Here is a 15,850-nt window from a genome sequence, read left to right as displayed (position 1 = left end):
CGATGAAGGGCAGAAAACACATTGCTTCCTAGATAACATACCATGGGATGGTGAATGGGAGTGAGTTGAGGAGGGCATATGAGATGAGCAAATGGTGACTGTAGATAACACTTTCCAAAAAGTCTGGTTTCAAAAAGAAGAGAATATGGAGCCGAGTTAAGAGGAAATTCATGTATGTTTGAATACTGGTGGGAAAGTCTCCAAAAGGGCAGGTTTAGGACTCAGAAAATGGCTGGCATTAGTCAGGAGATAGGTCTACTATAACACGAGGAAGAAAGGGAGGATGAACAGAGATCCAAATGGTTTTTTCTTTTTGGCTGCGCTGGGTTTTGGTGCCATGTGCAGCTTTGGCATGGTTTCTCTTGTTGCAGAGTGCCGACTCTTCAGTAGTTATGGCCCATGGGCTTAGTTGCCCCACGGCATCCCAGACCAGGGATCAAACCTGTGTCCCCTGCATCAGCAGACAGATCCTTAACCACTGGACCATCAGGGAAGTCCCAAATGGGTTTATAACTTGAGAGGAAATCAAAGGACTTGCTTGGTGGTTTCTGTGTCCTCTGAAGCAGAAAGCAAAGTTATCTGCTGAAAGTGAGAGAGAAAGAGAAAAAGCAGCATTTGCAAGAGAATGAAAAAAGCTTGAAATAATCACGATGGAAAATGGAAAAGAAAACTGACTGGGGAGAGCAAGTGGTGTGGAGAGCCCAATCAAGGCCAGAGACCCCACATTTATGTTTATTAACATTTAGTACAGACATGAGAAGATGGTTGAATTTATCCAGGGTTGAAGTTTTGCCGTATGAGTGGAGTGGAATGACAATGGGGCAAGACAATTGAATATTTTATTTAGACAGTGATTAAAATAAGGAACTCTATAGACTGCATTGTATAAAGAAGCAAAGTAAAGGGAGCTGGGCAAGTAATTTAAGGTACTTATGATTGCATTGAGTACAAATTGTATAAAAAGGAGAAGCTGGAATCCAGATGTTTAATTTTAGTATTTCAGAAGTGGAGCAGTTATTGATGACACAACCCACGGTGTCATGATACAAGTAGTTGGCCAGGTGAGAGAGATGAGACAGTCATTAGAGATAAGGAGACTGAGGAACTGAGATGTCAAGATGTTGTTGGGTGATCGCTGTGGACCTTGGAATCTTCCAGGATGATGGCAGGACTTGGGGTGAAGAAGATGCCAGAAAGCCATGAACCCAGATGAGAAGTAGGAGGTGTCACAGCACACCTAGCATGGCCCCGTGCACATAAAAGCTGCTCAGTAAGCCAAATTGATCGATTCTTACTGTATATCTCCTCTACTAGATTTTAAGCTCCATTTAAGGTAATGGACTGTGTCTTGTTTTTCTACTGTCCTACTAGGCTTCCCTTGTGGCTAAGCTTGGTAAAGAATCTGCCCACAATGCGGGATACCTGAGTTTGATCCCTGGGTTGGGAAGACCCCCTGGAAAAGGAAAAGGCTACCCACTTCAGTATTCTGGATTGGAGAATTCCATGGACTGTACAGTCCATGGGGTCACAAAGAGTCAGACATGACTGAGCGACTTTTACTTTTCACTTTCATTAGGCTTTAGTTCATTTTAACTGTACCCTGTCCTTGTAGGTTATCAAAATTCTTTCATGTTTTACTTCATAAAATCCCAGCAGTCTTATGAGTAAGGCAAGAAACTGAGACTCTGAGAGATTTTGCCTTACCAAACATTGCACAAATGGTAGGTGGAAGATTCAGGACTAAAACTCATGACTCATTTTAGTTTCTTTCTTGAATCTCTATTCACATTCAAGACTGCCATGTATCAGGGCTACTAGAAAAGGAACGGGATAAGGATGCTGCCCAGGCACCTCCTACCAGGTGAAGAGCGGAGGCAATTACAAAATGATAGAATGGAGTAAAAGTGACAGGGGTTGGTTTCAGTCAGAACTCATTAAATAAATACTAAGAGCTGGGTTAGAGGGGAGGAGAAATTTGAAAGTCATGGTGGGTTTTCTAGTCCCTAAGCTGTAGGTTACTGACTGCAGGACGTGTTCTCAGTTCCATATCTTTTTTGACTGGTAATCTACTTTTACCCATGCAACTTTTACATTATTATTATCATATAAAAATGATACAGTATACATAGTAGTATTTGAAGAAAGTTTTTTGCTTGTTTGTTTGTTTTTTAATTTTGTTTTTTGGCCACAAGGAATGTGGGATCTTGATCTTAGTTCCCCAACCAAGGATTGAACCCCTGCTTACCTGCAGTGGAAGCACAGAGTCAACCCCTGGGCCACCAGGGAAGTTCCTGTATTACTTTTAAAAACCTGTTCAGTTTTCTTTTGATTTCCAACTCATATTTTCTCTTATACCTTTTAAAAAGATAAAGCCTTTTCTTTTTGGAGAGCATTTATTTTAATGAATCTTTGTCTTAATATATTAAGATTACTTTAAATTCCCATATTCTTGGGTATTGCAGTTCTCCTTAATTAATTCATATGAATGTAAATCATTTATCCAGACTATTCATAAAGATGTAAAATGGCATTATCCCAAGATTGTCCCTGGGAAAGAACTGCTCATTTCCTCCAAGTCAGAGAAGACTCGCTGTCTGCTGTGCTCTAAACTAGGGTTTACAGGCACGTCTTATGGACCCACCTAAGAGGAGGACCATCTAAACTCTAAACTATGGAAATATAATGAAGGCAGCTTCTCTCCTCCTGTGACTGCATGGCCACAATGTAATTTAGAAGGAAACCATATTCTGCTAAGTCACTTCAGTCGTGTCCGACTCTGTGCGACCCCATAGACGGCAGCCCACCAGGCTCCCCGGTCCCTGGGATTCTCCAGGCAAGAACACTGGAGTGGGTTGCCATTTCCTTCTCCAATGCGTGAAAGTGAAGTCACTCAGTCGTGTCTGACTCTTCGTGACCCCATGGGCTGCAGCCTTCCAGGCTCCTCAGTCCATGTGATTTTCCAGGCAGGAGTACTGGAGTGGGGTGCCATTGCCTTCTCCAGAAACCATATTAGGTCTGGCGAAATTTACTGTTTATTATTAATAGTAAATAAATTATTATGATATATTATTAAATTATTATATGACAAATCAAGCACCTTCATAAATAATAAATGGCCAGCTTATAGGTTTTTCATTTTTTAAACTAAACTTTTGAGACAATTATATATCCACATGCAGTTGTAAAAAATAATAGCAATCCCCATTTATGCTTTACCAGTTTCCCCCAATGGTAACCTCTTACAAAACTGTAGTACAGTATCATAATCTGGATATTGACATTGATATAGTCAAGATACAGAGCGTTTCCATCACTCCGAGGATACCTCATGTTGTCCTTTTATAGCCACCCCCACTTCCCTCCTACTTCACCCCTTCCTTAAGCCCTGGCCCTTTTCTGTTCTAACTAGTCTATTCTCCATTTCTGTAAGTTTTTCTTTTCAAGAATGTTATATAAATGTAACTATATAATAAGTAGTATTTTAGGGTTGACTTTTTTCACTCAGCATAATTCTCTAGAGATTCGTCTAGATTATTGCATATATCAATAGTTGGATACTTTTCATTGCTGAGTAGTATATCCTTGGTATGACTATACCACAGATTTTTTTTTTAAGCTTTCATCCATTGAAGGACACCTGGGTTATTTCCAGTTCTGGCTATTATTAATAAAGCTGCTGTAAATATTCAAGTTTTATGGGAACATATTATTTTTTCCTCTGGGATAAATCCCCAGCAGTGCAATTTTGGGTAACCTGGTACTCACATATTTAGCTTTAATTAGTCTTTTTAAAATAAATTGCTAAACTTTTTCCAGAATGACTGTATCATTTTACATTCCCACTAGGTATGTATAAGTGACCCAGTTTCTCTGTATCCTCACTAGCATTTGGTGTTATCACTTTTAAATTTTAGCCATTCTAATAGGCATGTAGTAATATCCCATTGTACTTTCAATTTGCATTTTCCTAATGCGTAGCATCTATTTGTGTACATATGTGTATCCTCTTTAGTGAAGTCTCCTTTGATATGTTTTGCCTATTTTCTAACTGGATTTGTTTTGTTAATGTTAAATTTTGAGAGTTCTTTTTAAATTCTAGATTCTAGTTTCTTTGTTGGTTATGTGACTTGCAAATATTTTTCCCAGTCTATGTCCTGTCTTTTCACCCTCTTAAGAAAGTTTTCTCAGAGCAAAAAAATTTAATTTTGATGAGGTATCAGATTTCCCTTTTACAGATCATACTTTTGATGTTAAATCTAAGAATTCTTTGCCTCACCTTAAATCTTGAATATTTTCTCCTATGTTTTATAGTTTGCATTTAAGCTCATGATCTATTTCGAGTTATTTTCTGTATAAGGTATGAGACTTAGATGGGATTCTCTTTTTTTGCCTATAGATATTCAATTGCTTTAGCATCATTTCTTGAAAATACTGTCTTCATTGAATTGCTTTCACATCTTTGACAAAAATGAGTTAGACATGATTGTGAGCTTCTGTTTCTGGTTTCTCTAATTCTATTCCATTGATCTGTGTGTCTATTCCTCCACTAATATCACACAATCTTGATTACTATAGCTATATAACAAATTTTGAAATTGGATAGACTAATTATGTTTATTCCTTTTCAGAATCGTTTAGCTTTCTGGTTCCTTTGCCTTTTCATATAATGCTGGAATAATCTTATCTGTAGCTGTAAAACATCTGGCTGGAATTTTGATACAAATTGTTTTAAATCTGCATATCAATGTAGGGAGAATTGACATCCTTCCTATGAATAATCCTGCAATTCGTGGACACAGTATGTCCTACATTTATGTTTAGATTTAGATATATTCTTTTCTTTTTTTTAATCAGTATATTATAGTTTTCATCAGATGAAATCCATACATGTTTTGTGTATATATACCTAATTATTTTACTTTTCTGACCAATTGTTAATAGTACTTGAAATTTCAGTGTTTATGTGTTCATTGCTAATATACAGAAATAACAATTATTTATGTTGCATTCTGTGACCTCGCTGAACTTGCTTATTTGTTCCAGTTTTTTTTTTTTAAGATTCCTTGGAATTTCCTTCATAGACAATTATGTTATCTGAAAATCATGACATTTCAGATTATTTCATCTTTTCCAATCTGTATGCCTTTTATTTCCTTTTTAGCCAACTTAACATTAGCTAGGACTTGCAGCAGTATGTTGAATAAAAGTAGTAAATACGAATATCTCTGTCTTGTTTCCAATCTTATCAGGAAGGCATTTGGTTTTCACCATTAGTATAACATTAGCTGTTGGATTTTGGTCAAATTAAAGAAGTTATATTTCTGTTTCTTTAAGATTTTATCATAAATTTTACATTTTATCAAATGCTTTCTTAGTGTCAACTGATATAGCTGATTTTCTATCTAGTTGTCCTATCAATTTTTGCAAAAGGATTGTTAAAATCTCCAACTGTAATTGTGATTTGTTTATTTCTCCTTTTAGTTATTCAGTTTTCACTTTTGTAGCTTTGTTGTTTGGTGCATACACATTTTAGGATTGCTATGTCTTCTTGGTGGGCTAACCTTTTTATCTGTAATAATGTCCTCCTCTCTTTTAATTTTCTTATTTTTGAAATTCATTTTATCTGATGTTAATATAGATTCTCTTGTTTTCTTTTTATTAACATTTGCATGATATATCTTTTTCATCTTTTTGCCTTCCACTTGCTTTTATTACTACATTTGAGATGAGTTTTTGTAAACATCATATAGTTAGGTCTTATTTTTTAATCCACTCAGCCAGTCTGTTTTAATTGGTGTGGTTAGGCTATTTACATATAATTATCGATCTATTAGAGCTTAAGTTTGCTATTTTTTCATTTTTGGTTCTCTATTTGTTCTGTTGTTTGTATCAGTTTTCTGTTTTCTGCCTTCCTATGAGTTATTTGAACACTTTTTAATAATTCTACTTTGATTTTTATAGTGTTCTTGAGTGTACTTCTTCTCATAGCTTTACATTGGTTGCTCTAGGTACTATGTTTTACACACACATACATACGTACACACAATTTTACCAATTTGAATGAAATGTAGAAACTTTACCTCCCTTTATGTCCCTTTCAGTTCAGTTCAGTCACTCAGTCGTGTCCGACTCTTTGCTACCCCATGAATCACAGCACATCAGGCCTCCCTGTCCATCACAAACTCATGCCCATCAAGTCAGTGATGCCATCCAGCCATCTCATCCTCTGTCGTCCCCTTCTCCTCCTGCCCCCAGTCCCTCCCAACATCAGGGTCTTTTCCAATGAATCAGCTCTTTGCATCAGGTGGCCAAAGTATTGGAGTTTCAGCTTCAGCATCAGTCCTTCCAATGAACACCCAGGACCGATCTCCTTTAGGATGGACTGGTTGGATCTCCTTGCAGTCCAAGGGACTCTCAAGAGTCTTCTCCAACACCATAGTTCAAAAGCATCAATTTTTTGGCCCTCAGCTTTCTTCACAGTCCAACTCTCACATCCATCCATAACCATTGGAAAAACCATAGCCTTGACCAGATGGACCTTTGTTGGCAAAGTAATGTCTCTGCTTTTCAATATGCTGTCTAGGTTGGTCATAACTTTCCTTCCAAGGAGTAAGTATCTATTAATTTCATGACTGCAATCACCATCTGCAGTGATTTTGGAGCCCCCAAAAATAAAGTCTGACACTGTTTCCACTGTCTCCCCATCTATTTCCCATGAGGTGATGGGACCAGATGCCATGATCTTAGTTTTCTGAATGTTAAGGTTTAAGCCAACTTTTTCACTCTCGTCTTTCACTTTCATCAAGAGGCTTTTTAGTTCCTCTTCACTTTCTGCCATAAGGGTGGTGTCATCTGCATATCTGAGGTTATTGATATTTCTCCCAGCAATCTGGATTCCAGCTTGTGCTTCTTCCAGCCCAGCGTTTCTTATGATGTACTCTGCATATGTGTTAAATAAGCAGGGTGACAATATACAGCCTTGACGTATTTCTTTTCCTATTTGGAACCAGTCTGTTGTTCCATGTCCGGTTCTAACTGTTGCTTCCTGACCTGCATACAGGTTTCTCAAGAGGCAGGTCAGGTGGTCTGGTATTCCCATCTCCTTCAGAATTTTCCACAGTTTATTGTGATCCACACAGTCGAAGGCTTTGACGTAGTCAATAAAACAGAAATAGATGTTTTTCTGGAACTCTCTTGCTTTTTTGATGATCCAGCGGATATTGGCAATTTGATCTCTGGTTTCTGTGCCTTTTCTAAAACCAGCTGGTTTTAGAACATCTGGAACATCTGGAAGTTCTCGGTTCACATATTGCTGAAGCCTGGCTTGGAGAATTTTGAGCATTACTTTACTAGCATGTGAGATGAGTGCAATTGTGTGGTAGTTTGAGCATTCTTGGGATTGCCTTTCTTAAGGATTGGAATGAAAACAGACCTTTTCCAGTCCCGTGGCCACTGCTGAGTTTTCCAAATTTGCTGGCATATTGTGTGCAGCACTTTCACAGCATTATCTTTCAGGATTTGAGATAGCTCAACTGGAATTCCATCACCTCCACTACCTTTGTTCGTAGTGATGCTTTCTAAGGCCCACTTTACTTCACATTCCAGGATGTCTGGCTCTAGGTGAGTGAGTACACCATTGTGATTATCTGGGTCGTGAAGATCTTTTTTGTACAGTTCTTCTGTGTATTCTTGCCACCTCTTCTTAATATCTTCTGCTTCTGTTAGGTCCATACCATTTCTGTCCTTTATTGAGGCCATTTTTGCATGAAATGTTCCCTTGGTATCGCTAATTTTCTTGAAGAGATCTCTAGTCTTTCCCATTCTGTTGTTTTCCTCTATTTCTTTGCATTGATCACCAAGGAAGTCTTTCTTATCTCTCCTGGCTATTCTTTGGAACTCTGCATTCAAATGGGAATATCTCTCCTTTTCTCCTTTACTTTTAGCTTCTCTTCATTTCACAGCTATTTGTAAGGCCTCCTCAGACAACCGTTTTGCCTTTTTGCATTTCTTTTCCATAGGGATGGTCTTGATCCCTGTCTCCTGTACAATGTCCCAAACCTCCGTCCATAGTTCATCAGGCTCTCTGTCTATCAGAACTAGTCCGTTAAATCTATTTCTCACTTCCACTGTATATTCATAAGGGATTTGATTTAGGTCATACCTGAATGGTCTAGTGGTTATCCCTACTTTCTTCAGTTTAAGTCTGAATTTGGCAATAAGGAGTTCATGATCTGAGCCATAGTCATGTCCCTTTACCCTCCCCTATTTATAATTGTCTTAAAATTTTTCTCAGCACACATTTAGAACCACATCAAACAGTGCTATAACTTTGCTTCATCCATTATACAGAATTTAGGAAACTCAGAAGTGGAAAAAGTGAAAGTGAAAGTTGCTCAGTCATTTCTGACTCTTTATGAGGCGCCCACCCGGCTCCTCTGTCCATGGAATTCTCCAGGCAAGGATACTGGAGTGGGTTGCCATGCCCTTCTCCTGGGGATCTTCCCAACCCAGGGATTGAACCTGGGTCTCCTGTACTGCAGGCAGATTCTTTAGCATCTGAGCCACCAAGAGAAGCCCCTCAAAAGGAGAAGGAAAATGTATTTATCCAGATTTTTACTCTTTCTCTACTTCCTTCCTTCCTGATGTTCCAGTGTGCCTTTTTAAATCTTTCCTATGTGTATAGAGTTTCCTTTAGCCATTCTTTTAGAGTACTTCTGCAAGTGGCAAATTCTTTTGATTTTTCTTCATCTGAGAACGTCTTGATTTCCTCTTCATTCCTGAAGAATATTTTCCCTGGGTATAGAATTCTGGATCAGCACTTCTTTTCTGTTTCAGCATTTCAAAAATGTTATGCAAATTCCTTCTTGATCTCTGTGATTTCTGATGAGAAGCCTGCTGTCATTTGAATTGTCTTTCCCTAGTGTTTCTCCCCTGTTCCTTTCAAGTTTCTGTTGTCTTCGTTTTTCAGAAATTTGACTTTGATGCATTTTGGTATGGATTTCTTTAGGTTTATCTTGTTTGGAGCTCACTCAGCTTCTTGAATCTCAGCTTATGTCTGGGAAAGGCTGTAGCCATTATTTCTCTATGTACGTTTTCAGCCCTACCTATTCTCTCTTTCCAAGATCCAATAACAAAAGCATTAGATCTTTTGCTATAGTCTCACAGTTTCCAGAGGCACTTTTTTTTTTCCTTTTCCTCCCAGTCTATTTTCTCTCTGTTTTTCAGATTGGGTAATTTGTATTGTTCTGTTTTCAAGCTCACTGATTCTTTTCTCTACCTCCTCCATTCTGCTATAGATTCTATCCAATGAGTTTTTAATTTTTGGCTATTGTATTTCTCAGTTTTAAATTTCCATTTTGTTTTTTTCCTATATCTTCTATTTGTTTACTGAGACTTTCTAGTTCTGTTCACACTTTCTACCTTTTCATTTGTTTCAAATGTTTCATAATTGCTGTTTGGATTATTTTATGAGGTCTGATTTAAAATATTTGTTAAATAATCCTGATATCTTGGTTTGTCATCTATTGTTGCCTTGTCTCATTCAAGTTGAGATTTCTGGTTCTTGGTATGATGAATAATTTTAGAATGAAATCTGAATATTTGGGGTATTATATTATAAAACTCTACATCTTGTTTTATTTAACCTTCTGTTTAGCTGGTTTCTTCTGATGCCACTCTGGGGCAGGTGACATGGAGAAGTATATTGTCTCATTACTACCCCAGGTTACAGTAGAAGTCTAGGTTCCCCACTCAGCCTCTGTGAACACCCAAGGAAAGAAGGACTCCTCATTACTGCTGGTGATGGTAGAAATTACTGCTCCTCACTAGGCCTGTACTTGTACTGCAGTGACTGTGATGGGAGGGATGTCTTATTAATGCTCTGTACTTTGACCCCCATGATATCATGAGCAGGGCAGTGGTGAAAGTCCTAACCCTCAACTAGGCCTCCTCTGAAACTACCCCAATAGACAGAAAAGTACCTCCTTACTTCCAGGTATGGGTGGAAGTCCCATATTCCCCATGTCTAGTACTACCTGGAAGGGATGAAAACCCCTGCTTCCCACTGGCCTCTGACACTATCCCCAGCAGAGGAGTTGAGGTACCTTCTTATACCTGGTGAAGGTAGAAATTTGGGCTCCCATCTTGACCTTTGCTGACATGAGTGAGGTAAACCACAGGTTTTTGTTTGTTTGTTTGTTTGTTTGTTTTATGACATTTGGCTGGGGTAAAGTGGATAATGTCCAAAAGTTTTCTTTCTTGCTTGCATGTCTGTTTCCTGGCCCTCTGTACAGAGTAAAAAGCCTTTCATCTATGCTTCTTGGTGTTGTCTGGGTTGCCAGCTTCTTCAGCACTAAGTCTTGAATATACACAGCTACAATAAAACCCAGGAAACTCATAGACATGTCATTCTTCAAGTCCTGAGTTCCCTAGCTGATTCTACTTCTTCCTACTTTTCAGAGTCTTCTTATATTTGTTTTATATATAATGTTCAGAGTGTTTAGTTGTACTTGTTGGGAAAAATAGGGAAAAGTATGTCTACTTTATCTTCCTGAATGCAGAAGTTAGTCTTTCCGTTTTTAAAAAATATTAGGTATATGTTTGCATTTTCCCAGTCTTCAGCTTCCTTTGAGAGTAAGAAAAAGAAAAGAGTTTACAGAGGATGGAAGGAATCATTATTTTATCAGAAATTTATTTTTAAAACATTTTACTCTTTATCTCATGTTTTTAATCATTTGAATATATTATCTTTAAAAAAACTGCTGAGTTCAAGGTAATTATTTAATTCTTTTACATACAATATTAAATGAATTTTAAAAGGGAAAAAAACTCCATAGATACAATTTTTCCTGTGTTCTTTTCCAGTTTTTTCTGAATATACCTTTCCCATATGTATGATGTTTACACACAATACATATATATTATTTATTGTTCCACCATTTTACTTTAATAAGTATTTAATGTTGATGAATAGTCTACATACCACTTTCAAGTTGGTTTATCTTTAATCATCTTAGCCATTTCTGTGTCTCCACTTAATCCCTGTTTTAAATACTGTGATCATGAGCATTATTATATATTCAGCTTTTTTCTTCTTGCCAACTATTTTATACCAGTAAATTCAATGGAATGCCGTTATTCAGTCAAAAGATCTGAACATGTTTATGGCTCTTGATCTGCATTGCCAAATTGCCTTCTTAGAGAATTTGAGCACCAGCTATAACTTGTAAAGCATCTTGTGCTAGACCCCGAGGTACTGGAAACAAATTTAAGATTAATGGAATAAAAACAAAATGGACTTGTTTGTGTTCACTTTTCATTCACACTCTCTAACCACGGAAGGTATGTTCCCTCCCTTGGCTTCAGTGGCTCACAGCCTTTTGGTTTTCCTCCTGCTACTCTGGCTTCTGAGCTTTCTCTTCAGGCCCGTTTCCTCTGTTTGTTCCTCATAAGTCTTTAGGCTTCTATCTAGATTGATCCTCTTCCTCTTACTTTCCCCCTTCTCCCTGGCTCATTTAATCCCAGGGTTTCTGCTCACATTCCTCTGTATCTATATCTTCACCCCAAGCATCTCTCCAGTGTATACCTACATTCTGTCTTCTTGGGCTACCATCCACTTGCTCATTTGTTCCTGTCAGAAATCCAGATGTCACTCATTGTTCCCTTTTCTCCCTCAGCTGCCACACCCAATAAATGACAGATCTTATCAATATCATCTTCTAAATATCTCTTTAAGACCCATTCTGCCTTTTCATCCTCACCATCCTATTCTAGTCACTGTTGGTTAGTAGGCAGATCACAACAATCTCTCAACTGACTTCCCTGACACACAGACTCCAAATAATCTTCCTAAAGCACACTCTCTCTTTTGCCTCTGGGCTTTTAACTATCTTATTTATGAAGTCTTCCAACATCCCCCATCTTCAACATATATATACACACAGGCAAGTATGCACACATCCCTACCTTTACATCTGCCTAGCCTGTACCAGCTAATCCATCAGGCCTCCAATTACTTATTACTAGCTTAATATAGGAGAAGGCAATGGCAACCCACTCCAGTACTCTTGCCTGGAAAATCCCATGGATGGAGGAGCCTGGTAGGCTGCAGTCCATGGGGTCACTAAGAGTTGGACACGATTGAGCGACTTCACTTTCACTTTTCACTTTCATGCATTGGAGAAGGAAATGGCAACCCACTCCAGTGTTCTTGCCTGGAGAATCCCAGGGACGGCGGAGCCTGGTGGGCTGCCGTCTCTGGGGTCGCACAGAGTTGGACACAACTGACGTGACTTAGCAGCGCAGCAACAGCTTAATATAATCACTTGTTAACTTGTCCTTATTTCTCACTAAATTGTAAGCTCCTTAGGGACAGGATTTTGTCCTGTTGTAGCCCTAATGCCTGCCAAAGTGCCTGGTGCTTATTGAGTGATTAAAAAAAAAATCTTTATAAGCTATATCTGCCCAGTGCCATACTAAAAGTTGAAAAAAGTGAAAAATTCACTAAACTGGTTATTTGTCTACACCTGTAGACAAAAACCTATGATGGGTCGTTTCCCTGAATATGAGTAAAAAGGATATGACTGATTTGTTTTTAAAGTGTATTTCCAAGCATAAGGCAACTGCTCCTCTGTAGAATTCAGGTCAAAAATCTTGCTTGCAGCACTTTCTTCACTGGTACATATTTTTCCTCCATATTCTGCTACTATAAGGAGCATTTTGATAGTTTTTTTATTATTATATTTGTGCTAAGTCCCGAACTAGGAGAAAATAAGCAGAAGGAAGTTCCAGAGAAGGCAGTAAAGGAGGGCACTTTTCCAAGAGAGGGACAGAAGGAGGAGGACTCACAGCAGAACCAAGAAATGACAGACGAAGAACAGCAGTTGACCTTGCAGCCTGAGGAAGTTATGAGGCTCAGAGAAGAGCTGAGCCTTATGAATCAGAGCCTTCTTCAGTCTCAGAGCTCTGGGGATACCTCAGAAGACAGTAGTGCCCAGGTAGGTGTGATAAACATGAGGTCTGACTGGCTCCATTTCCTCTGATCAGCTGTGGATAGAGCTTTAATTTTTAATATCACTGTTAGCACATATCTGTTGAACAATATCATAACCATGCCCCGAATGTTAATAAAGTAGCAATCAAAATCTCAGCTGAGCCCATTCATTGATGCATTTTATTATAAAGGGTTCTTAGGCTCCGCCAATTCTCAGCAGGAAAGAATGCTGATTGATTGTCATTGTCGGCACTAGGCAAGTGGAATAGGGGACAGCAGAATTTGTGCCACATTTTGTGTTCCTGGTACCTAGCTTGATACACAAAATACATTGTTTTGGTGGGGGAAAGGCCACAGACTTGAAATTCTTTGAAATATGGCCGTAGCTTTTTAAAGAGGAGAGTGAAAAAACTGGCTTAAAACTCAATATTCAAAAAACTAAGATCATGGCATCCAGTCCCATCACTTCATGGCAAATAAACGGGGAAACAATGAAAACAGTTACTAAACTATCTTCTTAGGCTCCAAAGTCATTGTGGGCGATGACTGCAGGCCTGAAATCAAAAGATGCTTGCTTCTTGGAAGAAAACCTAGACAAACCTAGACAGTGTATTAAAAAGCAGAGATATCACTTTGCCAACAAAGGTCCATATAGCCAAAGCTATGGTTTTTCCAGTAGTCATACACAGATGTGAGAGTTAGGCCATAAAGAAGGCTAAGTGCCAAAGAATTGATGCTTTCGAACTGTGGTGCTAGAGAAGCCTCTTGAGAGTCCTTTGAACAGCAAGGAGACCAAACCAGTAAATCCTAAAGGAAACCAACCCTGAATATTCATTGGAAAGACTGATGCTGAAGCTGAAGTTCCAATAATTGGCTGCCTGATGTGAAGAGCCAACTCATTGGAAAAGACCTTATGCTGGGAAAGATTGAGGGCAGGAGGAGAAGGGGATGACAGAGGATGAGATGGTTGGATGGCATCACTGACTCAGGGGACATGAATTTGAGCAGACTCTGGGAGATAGTGAAGGACAGGGAAGCCTGGCATGCTGCAGTTCATGGGGTTGCAAAGAGTCGGACATGATTGAGCAATGGAACAATAAGCAATTGCTATTTATTAACAGTCTGCTTGCAGGAGAAATAAAAGGAGTGACTATATCTCAATTCTTTTACCTCAGTTCTACTGATTCTCTCTTGTACAAATTAAAATTTCCATACACACACCTTTCTAGGAATTATTTTGAGATCCACAGGAGTATCTCAAAAGTAAACCAACTCATAAGTAAACCAACTTCAAAAAACTGATAATATACACTTGAGGAGTGATTCAGTATACATTTAGAAAACAAGAAAAAGAAAGTGAAAGTAAGAAAGTGAAGTCTCTCAGTTGTGTCCGACTCTTTGTGACCCCATGGACTGTAGGCTCCTCTGTCCATGGGATTTCCCGGGCAAGAATACTGGAGTGGGTTACCGTTTCCTTTTCGAGGAGATCTTCCCACCCAAGGGCTTGAACCTGGGTCTCCCACTTTGTAGACAGACGCTTTACTGCCTGAGCCACCAGGGATGTCCAAGAAAACGAGCGTGTTAAGAAAAGAAGTCAAAAGCATACTTGAAAAGAGGTTTGGCAATAGAGTGAAAAACAGTCAAGTCATCGTAAACCAGGAAAATATATACTGCAAAGGAGACTCAGATACATTTGAATGAGAAGGAAGTCACTGGATTTGTTCAGAAGACCACAAGGAAGTATGACATCACATAGTCAAAAAGAAGTTGAATTTTCATACCCAGACAATCCTTTTATTGGACAGTGGGCCAGTGTAGGAGGCCTGAGTGGAGGCCGAACACTGTGGTCACAAAGATGATTAAAGTTTACTTATGAGCTTAAAATGATCAGTGAACTTTTAGAATAATAAAATCTAGAATATGAGAACTAATACCTTGGTTAATTTATTCAGTTCAGTTCAGTTGTGTCTGACTCTTTGTGACTCCGTGGACTGCAGCACACCAGGCTTCCCTGTCCATCACCAACTCCTAGAGCTTGCTCAAACTCATGTCCATTGAGTAGGTGAGGCCATCCAACCATCTTATCCTCTGTCGCCCCCTTCTCCTCCCGCCTTCAGTCTTTCCCAGCATCAGGGTCTTTTCCAAGGAGTCAGTTTTTCGCATCAGATGGCCAAAGTATTGGAGTTTCAGCTTCAGCATCAGTCCTTCCAATGAATATTCATGATTGATTTCCTTTAGGAGTCATTGGTTGGATCTCCTTGCAGTTCAAGGAACTCTCAAGAGTCTTCTCCAACACCACAGTTCAAAAGCATCAATTCTTCAGGGCTCAGCCTTCTTTATGGTCCAACTCTCACATCCTTACCTGACTACTGGAAAAACTATAGCTTTGACTAGATGGACCTTTGTCAGTAAAGTAATGTCTCTGCTTTTTAATACGCTGTCTAGGTTTGTCACAGCTTTTCCTCCAAGGAGCAAGTGTCTCTTAATTTCATGGCTGCAGTCATCATCTGCAGTGATTTTGGGGCCCCCCAAAAAATAAAGTCTGTCACTGTTTCCATTGTTTCCTCATCTATTTGCCATGAAGTTTAATTTATTAATTTTCTCTAATTTACCCTTTCCCATTACTTGAAGAATCTTTTCTCAATACTTGGTGGGGGTGTGTGTGAAAAACTATTAAATGTATAAGAATTCTATGAGAAATCTGGGGAAATAGCCATTTTGTGAATGAAGAAATCTATATACCGTATAGCCACAGAAACAGTAATTTTCTTCCATAACAGTGAATCTGGTATTGAAAGAAGTGCAAGTTTTTCTTATTCATTTATTCAATCAGTATTAACTGAGTATCTGTGATGTGCC

At 38.7% G+C, this 15,850-nt stretch overlaps 1 protein-coding gene across 8 annotated transcripts in view; it reads left to right on the top strand.

Annotated features, from left to right (window-relative positions):
* Positions 1-15,850, top strand: part of CCDC30 (coiled-coil domain containing 30) — a 119,872-nt gene that overhangs the window by 69,215 nt on the left and 34,807 nt on the right. For 7 of the 8 annotated variants that reach the window (XM_070468330.1, XM_070468328.1, XM_070468329.1 and 4 more), the window contains one exon: positions 12,752-12,995. The exons of the other annotated variant lie outside the window; for it this stretch is intronic. In XM_070468330.1, coding sequence (XP_070324431.1) covers positions 12,752-12,995 — 244 coding nt within the window. The remainder of the gene's footprint in view (positions 1-12,751; positions 12,996-15,850) is intronic. 8 annotated transcript variants of the gene reach the window in all.

Source organism: Odocoileus virginianus, chromosome 5, assembly GCF_023699985.2.
Source record: "Odocoileus virginianus isolate 20LAN1187 ecotype Illinois chromosome 5, Ovbor_1.2, whole genome shotgun sequence".
Lineage (NCBI taxonomy): Eukaryota > Metazoa > Chordata > Mammalia > Artiodactyla > Cervidae > Odocoileus > Odocoileus virginianus.
This window is presented reverse-complemented; position numbering and strand designations above follow the sequence as displayed.